Source organism: Sebastes umbrosus, chromosome 10 (genome assembly GCF_015220745.1).
Source record: "Sebastes umbrosus isolate fSebUmb1 chromosome 10, fSebUmb1.pri, whole genome shotgun sequence".
Classification (NCBI taxonomy): Eukaryota; Metazoa; Chordata; class Actinopteri; order Perciformes; family Sebastidae; genus Sebastes; species Sebastes umbrosus.
Window position 1 is genome coordinate 28,070,512 of NC_051278.1, and position 18,998 is coordinate 28,089,509.

Below are 18,998 nucleotides of genomic sequence, written 5' to 3' on the forward strand. Positions count from 1 at the left end.
GAAGGAACTATTGTGAAAGAATGTGAAGTATTATGTATGGACATGCAGACAGTATTAATAAACTGATAATTGACTAGTTTTGTTACAGTTTTAAACAATATATTAGCAGATTTTAAAACATCCTTTTCAGTTTTTGCAGCCCCAGATGACAGTGTGTAGTTGGGGTGGATGTTCAGTTACCTTGAATTCATCACACCATAGTCACTTTACCTTGTAATTCTGTTTTTAATTGCTCTTGTATAGTTTCTATTTTTTACTTATATTCTTATTTTAGTTTTATATACCTCTTAATGTTATTTTGTTTAACTTTATGTGTATTTTGTGCTGCTGCGAAACCAAATTTCCCCTCTGTGGATCAATAAAGGCTTATCTTATCTTATCTTGAGGGGCATGACTTCTGTTTTGTTAATGTTAATCTTAAATCCCAGCATGCTTGCATTCTTCTGTAGTCTAGATGTTTTGTCTTGCATGTGACTTGTCATGCCCTTCAACAGAAAAGAACCACCTGTCACAGAGATAAATGGACAACAACTGACATGTACGTCATCTTTCACATACCTCGAAAGCCGGCTAACATCAGATGGTAGAGCTGACCAAGACATTATGGCCAGATTAGGAAAAGCAAAGACGGCATTTCTAAGACTTGGAAACATCTGGAAGTTGACACATATAACTAGAAACACCAAGATAAACTTATACAACAGCTGTGTACTATCTGTCCTTCTATATGGTGCTGAGTGCTGGAGAATGACTGAAAGAGACATAGGCAAGCTTTCCAGCTTTCACAATACCCGCCTCAGAAAGATCATGAGGATAGGAAGATTACAAACCATGAACTACACAAAACGACAGGGTGCTTGGACATGGAAACAATATTGATAAGAAGAAGATGGAGATGGCTAGGACATGTATTAAGGAAACCATCTGATGACATGACAAAAGTGGCATTACGTTGGACACCAGAGGGAAAATGCAAAAGATGGAGGCCCAAAACAACCTGGAGGCGAACCATCGAAGGAGAAATGAAGACGAGAGGATACAGCTGGAACTGCATTGTGAAGAAAGCAGAGGAGTGGAGATCCTTAGTCCTTGCCCTATGTGCCACCCGGCGCAACAAGGACTAAGTAAGTAAAGTTATCTTATCTTATCTTATCTTACCTTACCCATGGATGTATTAAGAGAACTGGATACAGCGTTGGAGGCGGGGCCCCGTTCATTCCTATGAAAGTTGCTCAGTGGTGCATGAAGACTAAATGGCTCGACTTCCGTCTGGAAAAGTACCCGGATCTTGGGCGCATGGAACATGCGCAGTAAAGTCCGCTCGTTCACATGACTCGGTCACGGGGTCCCAACGTCACGCTGTCGTCACGGCTTGGCGCTCCAGCCTCGGTCTGGGTCTCATTCACATGAACGGAGGAACAGAAATAACTCTGAATTCAGCTATTAGTGCATTTTATAACTTTAAAAACTTAATTTTTTAAGTAAGGGCTATTTAGGTGTTCGTAATGGGAAGTTGATTCACCACAAAAAAATTATCCGCTGAGCTACAGACGTCCCTTTCCCGATGTAAGTCTATGGGAAAAAGTATTTTTGGGACCAATGCATCATGTGACGGACACGTAAATTGTAGTACCGCCGTTTGGCCACTACGAAAGTTGGGATTGATGACCGGCTCACTTCCTGGGGGCTTGATCTTACTTTACCTTACCTTACCTTACCTTACCTTACCTTACCTTACCTTACCTTACCTTACCAGGCAACTCCAGCTGTCCTTGGATGGAGCTCATACTCACTTGTCTGAGGTTTAGGAGACATTTTTTGCATTTTACTCATGAAGCAGCAGCTCATCCATTTTCAATCTACTCTTCTATCCATGAATGCAGACAAGTCATTTCATTGGCCTTAGTTTAGTGGTTAGGCCGTAAACAAGAATGTGCTAAAACAATTATTCAAGAGGAGGAAGATGATCTCTCACCCCTCCCTCCCTCTGCCATCCCCCACCCCACTGCATTAATGTGGCTCTTCAGGTGAAACCACAGCACAACACACATTCCAGGAAAAGCAATCATGATTGGGCCTGTCCTCCGCCAACACACACACATACATACGCACGCACATACACACACACACACACACACACACAGACACTCTAAAGTCTAAAGTGGTTTCACACGCCTTGACGTGTATCTTTTCACTGGAAAACTGAGGTTGTTAGTCTGCCAGTGCGTGCATTGTGATCATGTGACTGCGTCTATGTGAACGTATACAGTTGAAGCTCTAATCACAAAGGGAACGGCTCCACTTACATAAAGATTTGATGGGAACTAAAAGCTTATGAATGGCTTGATGATGGGCTTTTAACAGGAAGTCAAGTGTTACTGGATGATGGAAGAGCTTTTGTGCTGCAGTCAGCTGCAGACATATAGATAAACACTGGTACAGCCAACTTGATCAATTACAGGGATTTTAGGTGTGTATGGTGTCTTTATCTATTTTATTTTACAGGTTCAGAATTGCATTAAAGTTTCCAATAACTTTTGTGGAAAGAACTATGTAATTTTGTAAAAATTTAGTGTGCATCACTTTTTAGTGTCCCCTGGAAACATTTTTTGTTGTCGCGCAAACTTCTTGCAGCACATCTCTGTATTTGGTTGTGTTTTCTCTATTTGCAGCCAACGTAAGCTAACATTACTGCCAAGCATGTGAAATATATAGTGATCTTATGGTTTTAGCTGGCTAATGTTGCTAACATTAATCAACATGATTTTGACGGATGCTCACTGGCGTCTACATAGCGCGAGCACAGGTGTGATCGCGAGCAACAGGACGCTGACTGTCGTTGACTTAACGGCCACAGGTATCACTGTTAATAAGCAATTTCTGATTCTTACATATAGCCCCTTTAATTGGCTTGTGTTTTGTCTATTTGCATGTCTTTTCTGAATTTGCAGTGCATTGAACTCTCAAGGCCACCGTACATAACTCCTGAATTGAAGTGAATACATTAATCACGTTTTTCCTCGGTTCCTTGAACCAACACGTCGCATTTGAACCACAAACTTGTTACATACTGTAGCATACATTTATTTACCAGTTCATTAGAAACACCTATCAAAAGTTCATGCAGTCCAATGCTGGAAGTACGGTTCTCCAGTGGTTTAGTGGAGGGTATACGCAGGTATACACAGGTATACGCAGGTATACGCAGGTATACGGGGTATACCCACCATCAGCCATTAGCGTCTCTAAAACATTCTGAATTTATTGCAGGGTTGTTGTTGTTGAATTAGACTGCATTAGTGAAATTTAGCTAATAAACCAGTTATTGAGTTATTTTCTTGCAAAATTTATATTTAGATTGTGCAAATTCACCCAAATGTTTGTGACATGACTTAACTGACTGGTCATTTTTGCACAATTCATCATTCTAAAACCATTAGAATTCCCAAAATGCATTCTATAAAACATTTTAAATGTTTGCTAATATTAACATGACAATTTTACAGGCTAGTGCAGCCTTGGCAGAGGTATATGCTGAGTGCTTTCTTGTCGTAATCTAAATCTAATCTAAAGAGACAGAACACCAGGGCTACAACATAATGTGTCCATATTCAATTACATAAACTGTTTATTTATACCTCACTTTATTGTTTTGAAAGTTAAGCTTTTATAGTGCTGCCAGGTTCCCCACTGCTGTTAGCAGGTACCGTCCTAAACATTGACCTGACGGTTAATGATTGACATGATAACCTTCTAGCAGCCACCACTAATGGCCTGGACAAAGCAGTGAAAAGAAGTCAAAGGAGCACAGTGTTTATTCCTGACAGTCATGTTTTATGTGGATCTAAGTTATGTATCTCTATTCAATGAATAAGGGCTGAGCATAAACTATATTGAATTATAGCAGAGTCTGTTTCGTTGAGTGTGAAATAGGACAAAACAAACTGACACAATAATGAAAACCTAACAACTGAGCCATCTCTATGGCAACTGAATAAAAGATATGTTTGAAAGCTCTGGGAAAAGCTAGTTTGGTCCAAGTAGATCTTGAGTGAGGATTTCTTTTTCTTATGTTGTTGAAGACGAGAAGTGAAAGAGAAGCAAACATTCCACCATTCTTTCCTAATCTGATGTCAGTGCAGTTACTCATTGATGAGGAGTCTACAGTCTGTGAGGCTGGACGCATGCAAAGCAGTGCTTCGAGCTAAATGCTAATGCTAGCATGGAGTGGCATGGCCGATGTTTAGCAGATATAATGTTAACTATTTCGGCACCTTTAGTTTAGTGTGTTAGCATGTTAATATTTGCTGATTAACACAGCTGAGGCTGATGGGAATGTTTTGCAGGTATATGGTCAATGATCAAAGTATTGGACAAATTGAAATTTTGACCCGATGATGGAGCCAGTTGAAGAGTCAGAGGATCACTAAAGTTTTACAATTCATACGGAGGGGGTCATGAGTGTCTGTGTTCTTCATGGTCACTGTGTGAGATGTGTTTTAAATCTGCTTTATAAATATCATTAGCTTGCTTGCTACTTCTCTGGCACCATCTATCACACTCCCACCGTCTGCTTTCTCTACTAACTAACCAGATTCAAGTACATCTGGAGTTTGGGAGCTTGTTATACATTCCAGTATATGATAGTGGAAGGACACAGTGCTTACTTGTGTGTGTGTGTGTGTGAAAGTGAGTGAGATAAATGATCCGAATAAACTGTCTCTTAGTTGACACACATGGACACAGTCAAGGTCAGTGGGTTATTTGGGTGGTTGATAGACTGTTACAGCTCTGTTTCTTTGGTTTTTACTCACTTAATGCTCAAGAAGACATGTACAGCTGCGTACAAATAGACCATCATATACCAGAGGAAATTAGATAGGGCCAGCACAAAGGCCAAGACCATTACTTTGTTGGTTTAGCTTTAATTATTTGGGAAGAAGGTAGGTACACCTTGGCAGGGGACGCTGCATGGCTTCATAAATGGAGATATTATTGTGAATTTATGCCACATAAAGATGAAAATATCACTGTACAATGTAAAAGGTCAGAAACCTTTGCATGCCCACCTTAAACTGGTGGTAGAAAAATCAGGTCCCATCAGGGATTATGGTGAGAATCCATCGACTAAACAAACTAAGATCAGTTTTTAAAGTATAAATTAAGACGCCGTGTCAGGCCGAGTAGTGGAGGAAATTCTGCATGTGTTCAATCCCTTTTCGAACCTGGAATACCCAACATTGCTGGCTTCATCAAGTTATTAAGTAATGACTTTTTGTCATTCAGACATTGGTGTCTGTTACATAAATGTTGGGTATAGCTTTATTCAGACTGTTAGGGGAAGAGTCACATAGAAGAATCTCTTAAACAACTTAAAATGGGCCCATTGTTTCCTGGTTTGTCATACTGATTTTATTTTCTCTTTGAGCATAAGGGATTATAATTTTGTTATAAATTTCTATACTGCACCATTTACATTAATATGGTAACATTAAATTCAGACTTGGGCTGTGTTGGACCAACCCCCCAGGAAGAGCGCCGGTCGTTGATCCAAACTTTCGTGGTGGCCAAACAGCGGTACTGCAACTTCGGTGTCTGTCAGTCGCCTTGATAGGGGATGGTCTTTTTCCTGAAGGACATGAAGACTACTTTGTTACCAATTGACATGTATTATCATAATTTATAGACATCTAATATTTGAATAGGATGTTTCTCCTTGCTGACCGACCAATATTTCTATCCTTAGAAAATGTAACACTATAGGAATCGTCACAGTAGGCTACAGGTAGTCTCGCAGAGCCAGACTTGTCTCCACAGCACTGTGTCAGTGCTAAAGGAAGGTCTGGCTCCACACATTATCATCCTGGTACAGGAGAAAAAATGTTTGCATTTCTTTAACCCAATAACAATCGCCTTGGGCGGCGCTAGGCCCAGGATGCAGCGACGTGCTCTTGCAAAGTAGATAGCGCAGAAGGGGAGGAGAATGCCAGCTGAAATAGGCGGCCAATGGCAGACTTAAAGTTAACAGTGATTGGTTTATCCGTTCTGGGCTACTGTTGAAACATGACGGACTCCGTGGAGAGGACCCGCTCCCGATATGTAGATATAAACGGCTCATTCTAAGCTAACGAAAACACAACGACTCTTTTTTTCAGGTGATTATACAGTAAACAAAACATACTTAATAATATTATATTCCATTTCTGTCAATAGATCCCCCTAATTGTTACACACCGGTCTTTTAAATAAACCAAAAACAAAATAATTGTAATAATTGTAGAAATAGACATTAAAGGTGTGATTACACCAATAGTCACACATAAGGAAGTGAATCCCTCTTCAAACTCAACAAACTAACAATGTAATGTGACACTGCTCGCTGACTTCCTCCCACTCCTTCACTGCCGCTCATTCCATTCCTCCTCTTTTCTTTTCTCCCTCTCTCTCCCACATCGACCCTCTTTACTGGCTTAAGTGCTGGCCACTGTAAACTGACTAGTCTTTCTTCTGCCCCCACATCCCTCTGTCTTTCTAGTGGGAAGGATGGATGACTGATGGAGGGGAAAAACAAAAGATAACATCACTTAATTGCTTTTTGAAAAGTCCCCTGTCTGTCATGTGTGTTCAGCCATGGTTGTCCAGAAAACAAAATTGTTGAATGATGAAAGGTGGAGACAACTTATATAGGCTAATGTAAAGAACATCCCACACTACAGAGCCACACTACAAACATGGCTCCCAGTTTGTTAAATATAATGGACCTTCCTGCAATTTCAGCGAAGACAAATAAAGGAGTTCCAGACCACTGAACACCCTAGAATATTAAAAATAATGCTAAATAATGCTAAAATGATGATAGCCCTAGGCCAGAGGTCAACAACCTATGGCTCCGGAGCCACATGTGGCTCTTCAGCCCATCTGCAGTGGCTTTGACAAAAAAATATATGGAAATGAATAACAGTTATTTTTTTTAACATCATTGTTGTAGGCTTAAGTGTTTCTTACATTCTCCAATTGTAAAAAATACGTAGCCTTCTTGTAGTGTATTCAACACAGCCGTGTAATAAAAGAGGTTTTAAACCTCTCTTGCTACCCTCCGAGTTGTGATCAATAAGCCACTAATTTTACTTTAAAGGCCAATTGCAAAACAATGGCAGCATCGAGTGAGATGAGATTGTTACATATAATTTTTCTTTTTTATATTCAGTTCGTATATATATATATTTAGTTAATTTATATTTAGTTCAGCCTATTTAATTACTTTAATAAGAGTAAATAAATGGTAATAAATAAAAATAAGCCTTATTGTGAATCAGCGAATGATTCTGCGTGTGAGGGTTGCTGTACACTGACTGTAAATCAGCTGTTAACCTCTAGTCTTTCAGTCAGCTGATGTCCAGACAGTCAGGGGAAGAACAGAGTGGATGGATGAAGGAAGTGCTCTTCTCTTAGGGATTAATTATTGATGTTTATCACTACAGAAAATGACTTCAATGAGCACATTAAGAACATGTTTTGTAAGCCTCTGTGTATTATGATGATGTATGGTGTTGCGTATTCAGATGACACACTGAATATAGAGGTCAAAGTTGAATAGACACATTCCAGAAACTCTTATCAGCCACGATACCAACTCCCTCTATCAACGGGCAGGTCTTCTGGGGAGTTTCCTGTCTAACGGTGTACAAAATAAGTGCTGTAAATACAGCATCATTATTAAAATCAGTGGTGCACGGCATTCTGAAATCTGTCTCACCATGTTGAATTATAGGATCTCACTGGGTTTATGAAAATGGGGAACCTGAAACTGACACTGGGCTGGTTTCAGACTAATGACAGCAGTTCTCAACTGGGTACATCTTTCAAATTCTTACTTTACCAAATATGAAAATATGTTCTCAATATTAGAATATAAAGGGTTACATTTATGCAGACAATTCTAGCGTGTGTGTGTGTGTGTGTGTGTCTGAGAGAGATAGAGAGCGAGAGAGGTATAGAGGGAGAGAGAATTTTAACAATACTTTATTAAAAATTCAAGATATTATAAAACCACAACAATAAACACGATACAAGAACAACACGGTCAATAAAACAAGATTCAAAGAATCCAAATCATCTCAGTATACTTCCAAAGAAAGAGAGACAGAGGGAGAGAGAGAGAGAGAGAGGGAGCGAGAGGAGAGACAGAGGGAGAGAGAGAGAGGTAGAGAGAGAGGAGAGACAGAGGGAGAGAGAGAGAGGTAGAGAGAGAGAGGGAGAGAAAGAGAGAGAGAGAGAGGGAGAGAGAGACAGAGCGAGAGAGAGAGAGAGACAGAGAGAGGAAGAGAGAGAGGGAGAGAGAGAGAGCGACAGAGAGAGGAAGAGAGAGAGGGAGAGAGAGAGAGACAGGGAGTGGAAGAGAGAGAGGGAGAGAGAGATAGGAAAGAGAGAGAGAATTGTATGAATTGTATATATATATATATATATGTATATATATATATATATATGTTTTTGTTTTTATTTTGTTTGTTTTTCTTATTATTGAATTGATGTTTTGGCAATATTGTTCAACTAACAGTCATGCCAATAAAGCATATTGAATTGAATTGAGAGAGAGAAAGAGAGAGAGAGAGAGAGAAAGAGAGAGAGAGAGGGGGGGGGGGGGGGTTGTCAGTAAGAGGAAATGAGACAGAAAGTTGCAGACTGCTGTTCACTCAGCTCAGATGGGCTGCGGCTAATTGCTTGCTCATAGGACCGCTGTTTATTATTCAGAGTATTATTGATGAGTAACAGAGGAACAGAAACTACCTGGTATCTGTCGCTCTGTCTCTCCAGGTGTGTTCAGCCTCTATGACCATATCAGGAACACGGAACCCGCGCACCTGTGAACTGACGTCATCCTCTGAAAGTACCTGCAGCGACTCGCCCAGCTGCAGTCAGTCACTAACCGTCCAACCGGAGAGAGCGAGCACAAAGAAGACACGCAGAAGACTCACACAGGAATAGACTTTTACTTCATTTCACAGTTTGTTTTTTCTTCTTCCTTCACTGAGGACCAGAGGGAGAGGATTTACAGACAGATGGGGACGGTTCGGTTCGCGGTTTTGGGCATTTTAATCGTCGTGTTTCAGGTGAGACTTCTCGTTAACTCTTCAGTTTGTTCCTCCACCGGGACGAAGCAACTGTTCACCTGACTCATGATCAAACACTAGTTGGGTGGTACTTAGAAACTTTACATTCTTGTCAGTTTTAGACAGGATACTAATGTTTTTACTTCAGTACAGTCTCTACTTCCATTAGTGCCCACCTGCTCTCCGTTAACGGAACTAACGTTAACACTAGTTTACCGGGGCCAAGATGGCGACCGACTGCTAACACCATAGCAACACTGAATATGAAGATGAGTTCTAGAATCTCAAGTTTATAAACAATGTCTGGACAGGTGTGTCACCGCCTTACAAACAAACAGCGTATTTCAAACCAGGTAAATCAAGGTAAACCAGGTAAATCGCCATTTTTAGAGTTCTTCCCCCCCCCCTAGTCTCGCGGGCCTCGCCCTAGATCCGTTGATGACGTATTCGGCAGGTTGAATTCCAGTCCAACATGTTTCTGCTGGAACAAACACAGATATAAGTCATGACAACAATGAGTTTTACCATGATGTTGTAATCACTGTGAGAAACAATGATTGTGTGTTTCAGTTGTCAGAGTTAAAGTGATCAGTGATCAGGGGGGTCTGCCACCTGCAGCTCTTTAGCTCCTCTCCAGTGGCTCCCTGGGGACTTTTAAACATGGACATGAATAACTGTTTTTTGTTTACATTTTCATTTTTATTTATCATTGTTGTAGGGTTATGGTACGACGGAGTATTAGGGCCACATTGAGGAAAAAAAATATCTGAGATTTCGAGAATAAAGTCGTAATATGATGAGAATAAAGTCATAATATTATAAAGTAATAATTTTACGTGTTTCTTTTTTTTCTCGTGAAGTTACGACTTTATTCTCATAATACTATGACTTTTTTCTCGTAAACTTCTGACTTTATTCTCAATACTATGACTTTTTCTCGTAAACTTTGACTTTATTCTCATATTACAACTTTTTTTCTCGTAAACGTCTGACTTTATTCTCATACGACTTTTTTCTCGTAAACTTCTGACTTTATTCTCATACGACTTTTTTCTCGTAAACTTCTGACTTTATTCTCAATACTATGACTTTTTCTCGTAAACTTTGACTTTATTCTCATATTACAACTTTTTTTCTCGTAAACGTCTGACTTTATTCTCATACGACTTTTTTCTCGTAAACTTCTGATTTTATTCTCATACGACTTTTTTCTCGTAAACTTCTGACTTTATTCTCATAATATTACGACTTTTTTCTCGTAAACTTCTGACTTCATTCTCATATTACGACTTTTTTCTTGTAAACTTCTGACTTTATTCACATATTACAACTTTTTTTCTCGTAAACTTCGGACTTCATTCTCATACGACTTTTTTCTCTTAAACTTCTGACTTTATTCTCATAATATTCAACTTTTTTTCTCATAAACTTATGACTTTATTCTCATATTACGACTTTTTTCTTGTAAACTTATGACTTGTTTCTCGTAAACTTACGCCTTTGTTATCGTAATGTTACGACTTTATTCACGAAATCTCAGATTTATTTATTTTTTCCTCAATGTGGCCGTAATACTCCGTCTTACAAACTAATTGATGAGTCAAAAAAATACAAATATTGAGAGATTTATCGATAATGCAAATATTTTTAGTTGCGGCCCTGAATGGATCCTCTGACTCATTGTGTTTTGTTTTAAGTTTATCTCCCTCAGTTGGGGATTACACTAGTGTTGAATACTGTGTTTTAATCACATGAAATGCCATCTTTTAAGTTTCCTCAATAAAATCAGACTGAAACAGTTTTCTTATAGCCTACTGATACCACATTCCCATACATCTTGATTATGATGAATTAAAACGCTGTTTTCCTCTCTTAGGCCTCTGCTTCAGTGCCTGCTGAGGAGCCAACATGTGTACCTGGATTCGAGTCAGATATGTTGATTTTCACAGTGTCCAGAAAGCACCTGAAGCGGGACGCAATACTGGGAAGAGGTAGGAACAATCCAGGAAGCTGGCTAATAATGCACACACACCTGAAGGAAACTTTGTGGTGTTCATTTCCATTGTCCAATATCATAAAATGGATTATTTTCAGATTGTAAATTCTAGAAAGAACATTTTAGCCATGGAGTTAAAGTCATAGTTGAACTAGAAAAACCCTTTCTTTTTTCATCTAGCTCAGATGGCCTTCTACAGATTAGCTGTTCACATTGCTCCACCCCCAAAACAACCTCAGGTCTCAGCTTGCACTCACCCGTGTAATGCTCTTACCTGCAGGGCAAAACAATGTCCCCGAGCCTGTTTTGCAGGCCTTGCTCTATGAAGTACTCGTCAGGAGCACTACACAGCTGCAGTTTTACATTTTTGTCAGGACATGGAAGTTTTCTACTTTTTTTTTTCTCCAACTGTTGAATAGCTATCTACCCTCTTTGGTGTGGCCTGTGTCTTTGTCTGATTGTCACATCTTTGCTTGTCTAAGACAAGGTTATACTTTAATGAACCAGGCTTCTGGTTTGCTATGTGTAGCTTAAAGACTTGTTCAACAATAACTAAGTTCTACCTTGTTGTCTCCGGAAAACATATGAATGCAGATGAAGTGTCTTTTGTGATCAGAAGTGATGGACTCAAAAAAAACAATACAGCAGTGAGCTAAATTTTTACTTCACTAGACTTTGTCCGGGAGTGCAGCTTTCTTCTTCTCTCGGAGTAAGAGCAGACACTCAGACTTTGAAAAATGCTGCTCCACTGTACTGGCTATCCTGTACAGGGTCACCAGACACTGGAGCCTATCCCAGCATGCATTGGGCACGAGGTGGGGTGTTGAGAGCACATGCTTGAGCTTCACCTTCATGATGGAAGAGTTTAATGACTCATTTGTAAGTAGGGATTCACCACCCGGACTTTTTCATTCCCAATACCAATATTGTTACCAGGGCTTTGGGTACCGATCCGATACCAGTGTTTGATTAATAAGCTGTATGCCTCACTGTGTGGAAGTGACTGGGATAATGCTTTTATGTGCAAGGCAACATCAGGCCGATATATTGAAATTGTAAAAAAAACAAAAAACGAAACAGACATTCAAATATAAAAATTAATATTCAATTGTGAAAGGAAAAAAAGCAGCATTACCGCGGCTGTCTGCCTCGCGCGCACTGAAAGCTGAGAGTGCATGACAGGAGTCAAACTACGTCACTTTCATTAACTCTAACAGACCCACATAGACCCGTTTTTATCCTTTTTTTTACAGGGGGTGTTTAGGGGGAGATAGCAGGTCAACAGTAGATGTCACATAGAAGTGGTGTACATCATCTGAAAGCTCGGAAACTGAATATTAATTTTGAGATGCAGCTCAGCACTGTGTGTCAAGTTGTTCTAGTCATAAGTGATGAATATGATCAAAGTATATGATGGCCATTCCCAAGCTCACTTATGTCTCATAAGTTGTCGCAGCAATATTTGTGTTGATACCATTTGTTACATCGATTTGGTGCTAAATTTAACCTATTTTTTTACCACTGGAGAATTGATAAAATGATCAATAATTCCTCCAAAATACCACATTAAGACACCAAGACCTTGAGGAACAAAATTACTCAAACCGATTAATCGATTATCAAAATAGTTGGCGATTAATTTAATAGTTGACAGATAATTGATTAATCGTTGCAGCTCTAAGAAAGACACTAATCTCTCATAATGTTGTCAGACACTTAGAATAACAATCAGAGCCTGTCATGGCAAAAACCAGCACGTTTAGTGGACGTAAGTTGACGCTCCCAAATTGCCCCAATATGATTATATTGCAGCATGCGAGCAGCTGCCATCTACAGCGCTCTCCCTCAATCTTTTGGAGAGTTACCCATTAAGGTTCCTGAGAACAATAATTTCAAGTGTTACAGTTTTTAAGGTTAACAGGTGCAAATAAATACCAACCTAACTACAGTCAGTGAAATATAAAAATCACACAAATTTGTATTTCAGAGTATACCAAAAGAAATATAAAGACATCACTTTTCCTGCAGGATTTGCTCATTTTTCATTTTAAAAATGAGGGGCACATTTCTACTGTCACACGAGTATGTACCTTCATATTGCCTTACCCTAAGATGAGTTGTGCTTTTTTTATTCCACCACAAAGCTAAAGCAAATCATCAGCAGGATATCCGTTTGCCTTGCTGCAGAGGAATCTGATAGTGGTATCTGATTTATTTTCTCTTTCATTTCATCCTTTTGCTTTCCTTCTAGCATGGCCACCATCACAGCACTAATATCTGAATTCGATGTCTGAAAAGGGCTTCTGTGTTAGGGATGCACCGATCCAACTTTTTCAGTCCCGATACCGTCAGCGAAACATGGGCATCGGCCGATACCTAGTACCGATCCGATACCAGTGTTTGATTAATAAGCTGTATGCCTTGCTGTGTGGAAGTGACTTGGGTCAGTCTTTTATGTGTAAGGCAACATCAGGCTTGACTTAAACATTGCTTTCCTAACTTTGTAAAACAAAATGTGACCAATAAATACACAGATATAAATTTTAAACTAATAAATCTTACACCAGCAACTTGGTAAAAAATCTTCAAAGTTAAAAGGAATTACAATTCAAGTGTAAACCTTTTTAAATGCAGCAACAAATTGGCCAAACTTAAACAGGAATTCAAATTCCAGTATATAATGTATATAGTATATAAACATACAATTTTGGCCCTATGTCTCCGATACCCGATGCAGCTATTTGAATCCGCATTTATTGGTTTAGTTTTGTGGTTCTTCAATTAGCAGGCGGCTAAACGATTACAAGTGTGATTACGTGACAACGATGTGACACTCGTTACGGGTCAGTTTGTGGTGAAATGTTGTTCCCAGATTTGTTACGGATTCTGACCAGTACAGGGTTGGGCCGGTGTAAACATTTTCAAACTGGTTTGATAACCAAACACTGGACCGGACAGGTATACTGAATTTGACCACTAGTGGAACATAATGAGCCATGTTGGTTGTTTACATTCATAATGATAATTTGGGGAGAGTGGCTATTGTAGGGAGGCCGTCCCTTCAGTCAGTCAGTTTTGCTGACTTGGAGACTCTTGTTAGATTTAGCAACTTTTGGAGCTAGTGCTGCTCAGGGCTGCACAATCGATTGAACATTGTGTTCACGATTTCGGCATCCCACAATTAAATGAACGTGATCGACTGCGGTATTGTTAAAAATGCTCCACTCATAGGAAACTCTGCTGCATAAATCAAACGCTTCCTAAACTAACAGCTAAAGATGCACCGTCAATCAGCAGCCGATCGAAGCCGGCCGGTTTTCATCAGTCTCATATACATTTTTTTTTTTTTTTTTTTTTTTTTGCCAGTCACACACACATATGCAGCCGCCACATGATAGTTTTATGTCGGCATGCAGCAGGCACACAGCGGCACAGTCGGTAACGTCACACACACACACACAACCTGTCGTTGGTGTGGAAGTTCTTCAGCGTGAGTGAAGAAGACATAAAGCTGCAATTTGTCACAAAGTCCAAAATAAGCCGCGGAGGAACATTGGGAACAACTGACTTAATCAGCACGGAGTTAAACGGCTCTGTTAACGGAGGTTTACTGAGGTCTACTGAGTTACATTATGATGTGTTACTCAGTAAAAATGAGTACTGTGCGATGACAAATAATTATAACTCTTATCATGATGCATTCAAATATCGGCAGTAAATTGCACAACCTGTCAGACACTAGTGGCTCCGTTAGTCCATTTATAAACATATTATTATGTTAGTCACGTCATATTGCTTATTACTATTGTAATCTACTTTTTAATTTGCAGGAACTTGTCATAATATCAAATGCAGGTTTGCATAAAATCAATTAAGCTCGTACAAAACTAGATATGGACCCAACTCTAGACGTATTGAGTATGTATGGTGTGGGAGATGCAGGTTTATTTGTATCACTGTCAGTAATGCCACTTTAGGACTTTTGTAGAATTCTGTCAGATTTTGCAAAAGGGTGTACATTACTTGTACTACTATTACTATGTTCTGAAGACTTGCCAATTATTTCTTGTTTTCTCTGTATGTACTGCATTTGTAATGGATAACTATTTCTTCTGTCAATTTCCAGTGGGCTTTACTGACTGCACAGATCGCAATAGGTTTCCTTTCAACAGTGACAACAGCCATTTCAAGGTGCAGTCAGACGGCGTATTGAAGGTCAGTAGAGTTCAACAGACTCAATTGCAAATTTGCAGTTTCTAATGCTCACATCTTCAAAATCTTCGCACATCCTTTTACACCTATACAAGTTAAAGTGATTAGGGGATTTTGGTAACTATTGTGAGTGAAAATATAAATTCTCAGCAACAATTCAGGTGGTTTATCTCAGATATGCAGTGACAAAACACAACTTTGACTCAACTTGGATGAAGTGTGGGTGATCCATTATACTGAATAGAACCCATGTGAGTGACTCCTACTTGTCATTTGCTTTACATAAACCACTTATAGACCTGAACCCACCTGAAATGTTCTACAGATTTAGTTAAACAGCAACACCCTGCACATGTTGGTGAAGACTGTCATCAAACTGTTTGATTTTTGATGTTTGGATTTTTTAGAGTTTGATTTTGTCATGTAGAAGAGCTTATGAGCTCTTTGCTAATGAGTGCTTTTTTTCCTTCAGGTAAAAAGACAGATTGATATTCATGGATCCCGGGAATTCTTTATCCACACCTGGGACTCACAAGGTAGCAAAATAAGTGTTCCTGTCAAAGTAATGTTCCACGGGCATCACCATGGGAACCACCACCAAAATGCTGAGCATCACCATGGAGACCAGACACACCACAACCATCAGCACCACCATACTGACGTGGACTCTGCTAATAACACACAGGTAGGATAGGTAGAGACTATGGGTGTGGTAAAAAATCGATTTATGTAAGAATCATGATTCTTCTTCTTCAAAGATTCTGAATTCACAACTTCCAAAAATCTATTTTAACTACTTTTTTTTACTACAGTGGCTGTCTGCCTCTCACGCACTGAATGCACCACGAGAGGAGTCACACATCACTTTCATAAACTGAAAATGAAATGTAAAGTTAGGTCAAGCCAAACGAGGAATAATTCAACAACAATAGTAATGATTGCAGCAAACTCGGCCACAGAGAGAGACCGTGTCCTAACAGCCAGCGTTACGTTACATCATATAAACACACCACGGACCTATACGCTGTGAGCTCCAGATCAGACTGGAGACGTAACTACTTAAAATATGGGGGAGTAGTACTCGCTATTTTCCAACGTTTGTACTTTTTAAAAAGAAAACACACATTTAATATTGTGATATTTACTGAAAATGACTTACAATACAGCAAGTAGGAAACTTTCAGGTGATCTCATCTCCCCTCGAGCCAGCTGCCACCTAATTTAGGAGGAGGGGGAGGTATCGTATAGATAACTCCTCATTTCAACTTCATGAATCAGCCGTTCTTCGTCCGTTGCGGCGCTTTAAATAGAAATAGAAACAGGGCGTTCGACAAAAGTTCAGCTCAAAGAACACAAAGTCATGGACATAATGCCTGCGATAAAAATCACAGAAAATACCAGATTTACAGGGTTATCTACAATTTATTTTTGAAATGTCAAATTTCTCAGAGATAAAAGGCAGCAACCAAATGTATTTATGTAACAGGCAGCATTATTTTTTTTCTATAACTTTTTATTCTTGAAGCCACTGAGAATTGAGAAATACAAAAAAAACTTTTTAGTAAAAACAAGTTTTATTTGTGCAAGTTTAGCATGAATAAATGTTACCTTTGTGTGTTTATATTATTGCAATCAGTCAATATAACTTTTTAAAATATTCATTCACACATACGGACATTTGGGGTCTCTTCTATTGTTGTTGGCGGTGCAAACACAGAGGCAGAGATGCAAATATGTGGCAGACAGCGGCCTGGGTAGAGTGTGACGTCACTGTGTGTAAAAGAATAAAAACTCCATAATCTTTAGTCCGTTTTCATGCCATAATTTGCCACACCGCCTTTATTAGCGCACAGCGGACTGGAGGAGATCCTGAAATTAGCACCCCTATGTACTGAATATACAGTAGAATCGTTTTTGAATCAGGAATTGATTTTTGATCGAATCGTGATCCCAAGACTCAAAATTGAATTGTGAGATACCGAAAGATTCACACCCCTACTAGGGACACTGTTGAAGGAAACTTGTGAACCCATTTGGTGTCTAAATAAAACTCATTCAAAACAATATATTTTATGTATAATTGTACAAATTGTTGTTTATCAATGGTCAGAAAATACAGACATTGTCAGTTTTGACAGTGACAAGACTCTGCATGCAAAGAGCTGTTTCTCTATAACAAACACTGCCCCTCAGTGGCTGTGTATGAACAGCTAAGACTCATTGGTTCCATGCTGTTAGTAGAAGTCTTGTTCGTAGTTATGCTGTTAAAGCCATGTTAGATTGTGAGCAATCTGTGGGATGTCAATTTAAAATTAAAAAAAAATTCTACGCACCATCATTATTTCAGTATGTGTAATATAACTTAATAGGAGTACTTGTTTAATTGTTTATTGTAGTGCCTATATGAAACTTTTGAGCACCAGAGTAGATGCTGTGGCTCTAATTCATTATCAAGTTTCTCTGGTCTGCAGGGCTCTTTGCAATAATGCATGTTGTTCAAGAAGACAATAAACTAATAATTAGTATAATTATAATAGTTTAAGATAAAACTGCTTTTTCTGCCCAAAATCAATGCTCATTTTGGTTCAGCTGAAATGTGTCCCCTCCTTAACCGTGATATAATAAGCAAGACTCCTAGGTACATTTTGTATGCTGATCATAGCTACAGTGTGCCTCATATACATTTCGAAGCAGCTGGTAGCATTAGCAAGCCCGATTTACGCCAGCGGAGAGACAACATCCTACATGCATGGGATTTATTCCTCTGCAGTTGCAGTAAACGCAACACAGACTGTACCTTTCACAAAAGATGCTGAGAGAATGTTTTTCTGCTTTTCAATGCATTTTTACAGGACTTGAATTGTTTCAAAAGTAACATGATCAGATATCTGTGTTATGTATTGTCATTGTAATTTCCCTAATCATGCATTTTAGGCCAATGAAATTCCAATGTCTAGTGTCTGCTGCATTATAACTGGCAACAAATGTGCATGTTCTTCCAGAGTGACAACGATGAGGTGCCCATTCTGCATTTTCCCACGATTGGTGCAGGGCTGAGGAGGAGGAAGAGAGACTGGGTTATTCCTGACCTCACTGTTCCTGAGAATTCTCGAGGACCATACCCCCTAAAAGTATCTCAGGTAAGAGGAACTAATGCCCCTCGTACCTGATGAATTTGATACTGAACTATAGTTTGAATATTTGTTTCTGCAAAGGATGACTCCATGGTGGTTTCTACTGCAATCATTGAGCTCTGAATTTACTTCTTTTTTTTTTATTATTATTTTTGAAATCTTTCTATTTACAGTACGTTCAAATATATAGCTTTTTATTTTCTTGTATGCATCTCTCCACAGTCCTCCCTAAATAATGCTATAGTTACAGTTATTCATTAACTATTAATTAAAAAATTGCCTTGTTTTCTTGGGACAAAATTGCTTTATTTTTTTAAGTGAAATCATCAGGTTATCAGAAGAAATCAAAAGTTTTTCTCATTTCAATAATGAAAAAGCATAATTGTTCTCAGGTGCACCATGGCTGAAATGATGAAACAGCAGTTACATGTAGAATATTATAACCAGGCCAATCTCGGCTTCTGTAGATGCTGTATAACTCAAAGACCTCTGCACTACTTTCTAACTGTAGTGAAAATTGTTTTGCAACATTAAAACTATTGTTGT

The 18,998-nt window shown here is 39.0% G+C and overlaps 1 protein-coding gene across 1 annotated transcript in view; it reads left to right on the forward strand.

Moving 5' to 3' along the window:
• The first annotated feature begins 8,686 nt into the window (after nucleotides 1-8,686).
• The window catches only part of LOC119495699 (B-cadherin-like), a 31,005-nt gene continuing 20,693 nt past the window's right edge, over nucleotides 8,687-18,998 (forward strand). The window contains exons 1-5 of the mRNA XM_037782428.1: nucleotides 8,687-9,110; nucleotides 10,987-11,101; nucleotides 15,233-15,321; nucleotides 15,791-16,003; nucleotides 18,321-18,458. Of these exons, the coding sequence (XP_037638356.1) occupies nucleotides 9,060-9,110; nucleotides 10,987-11,101; nucleotides 15,233-15,321; nucleotides 15,791-16,003; nucleotides 18,321-18,458 (606 nt within the window). The 5' untranslated portion in view covers nucleotides 8,687-9,059. The remainder of the gene's footprint in view (nucleotides 9,111-10,986; nucleotides 11,102-15,232; nucleotides 15,322-15,790; nucleotides 16,004-18,320; nucleotides 18,459-18,998) is intronic.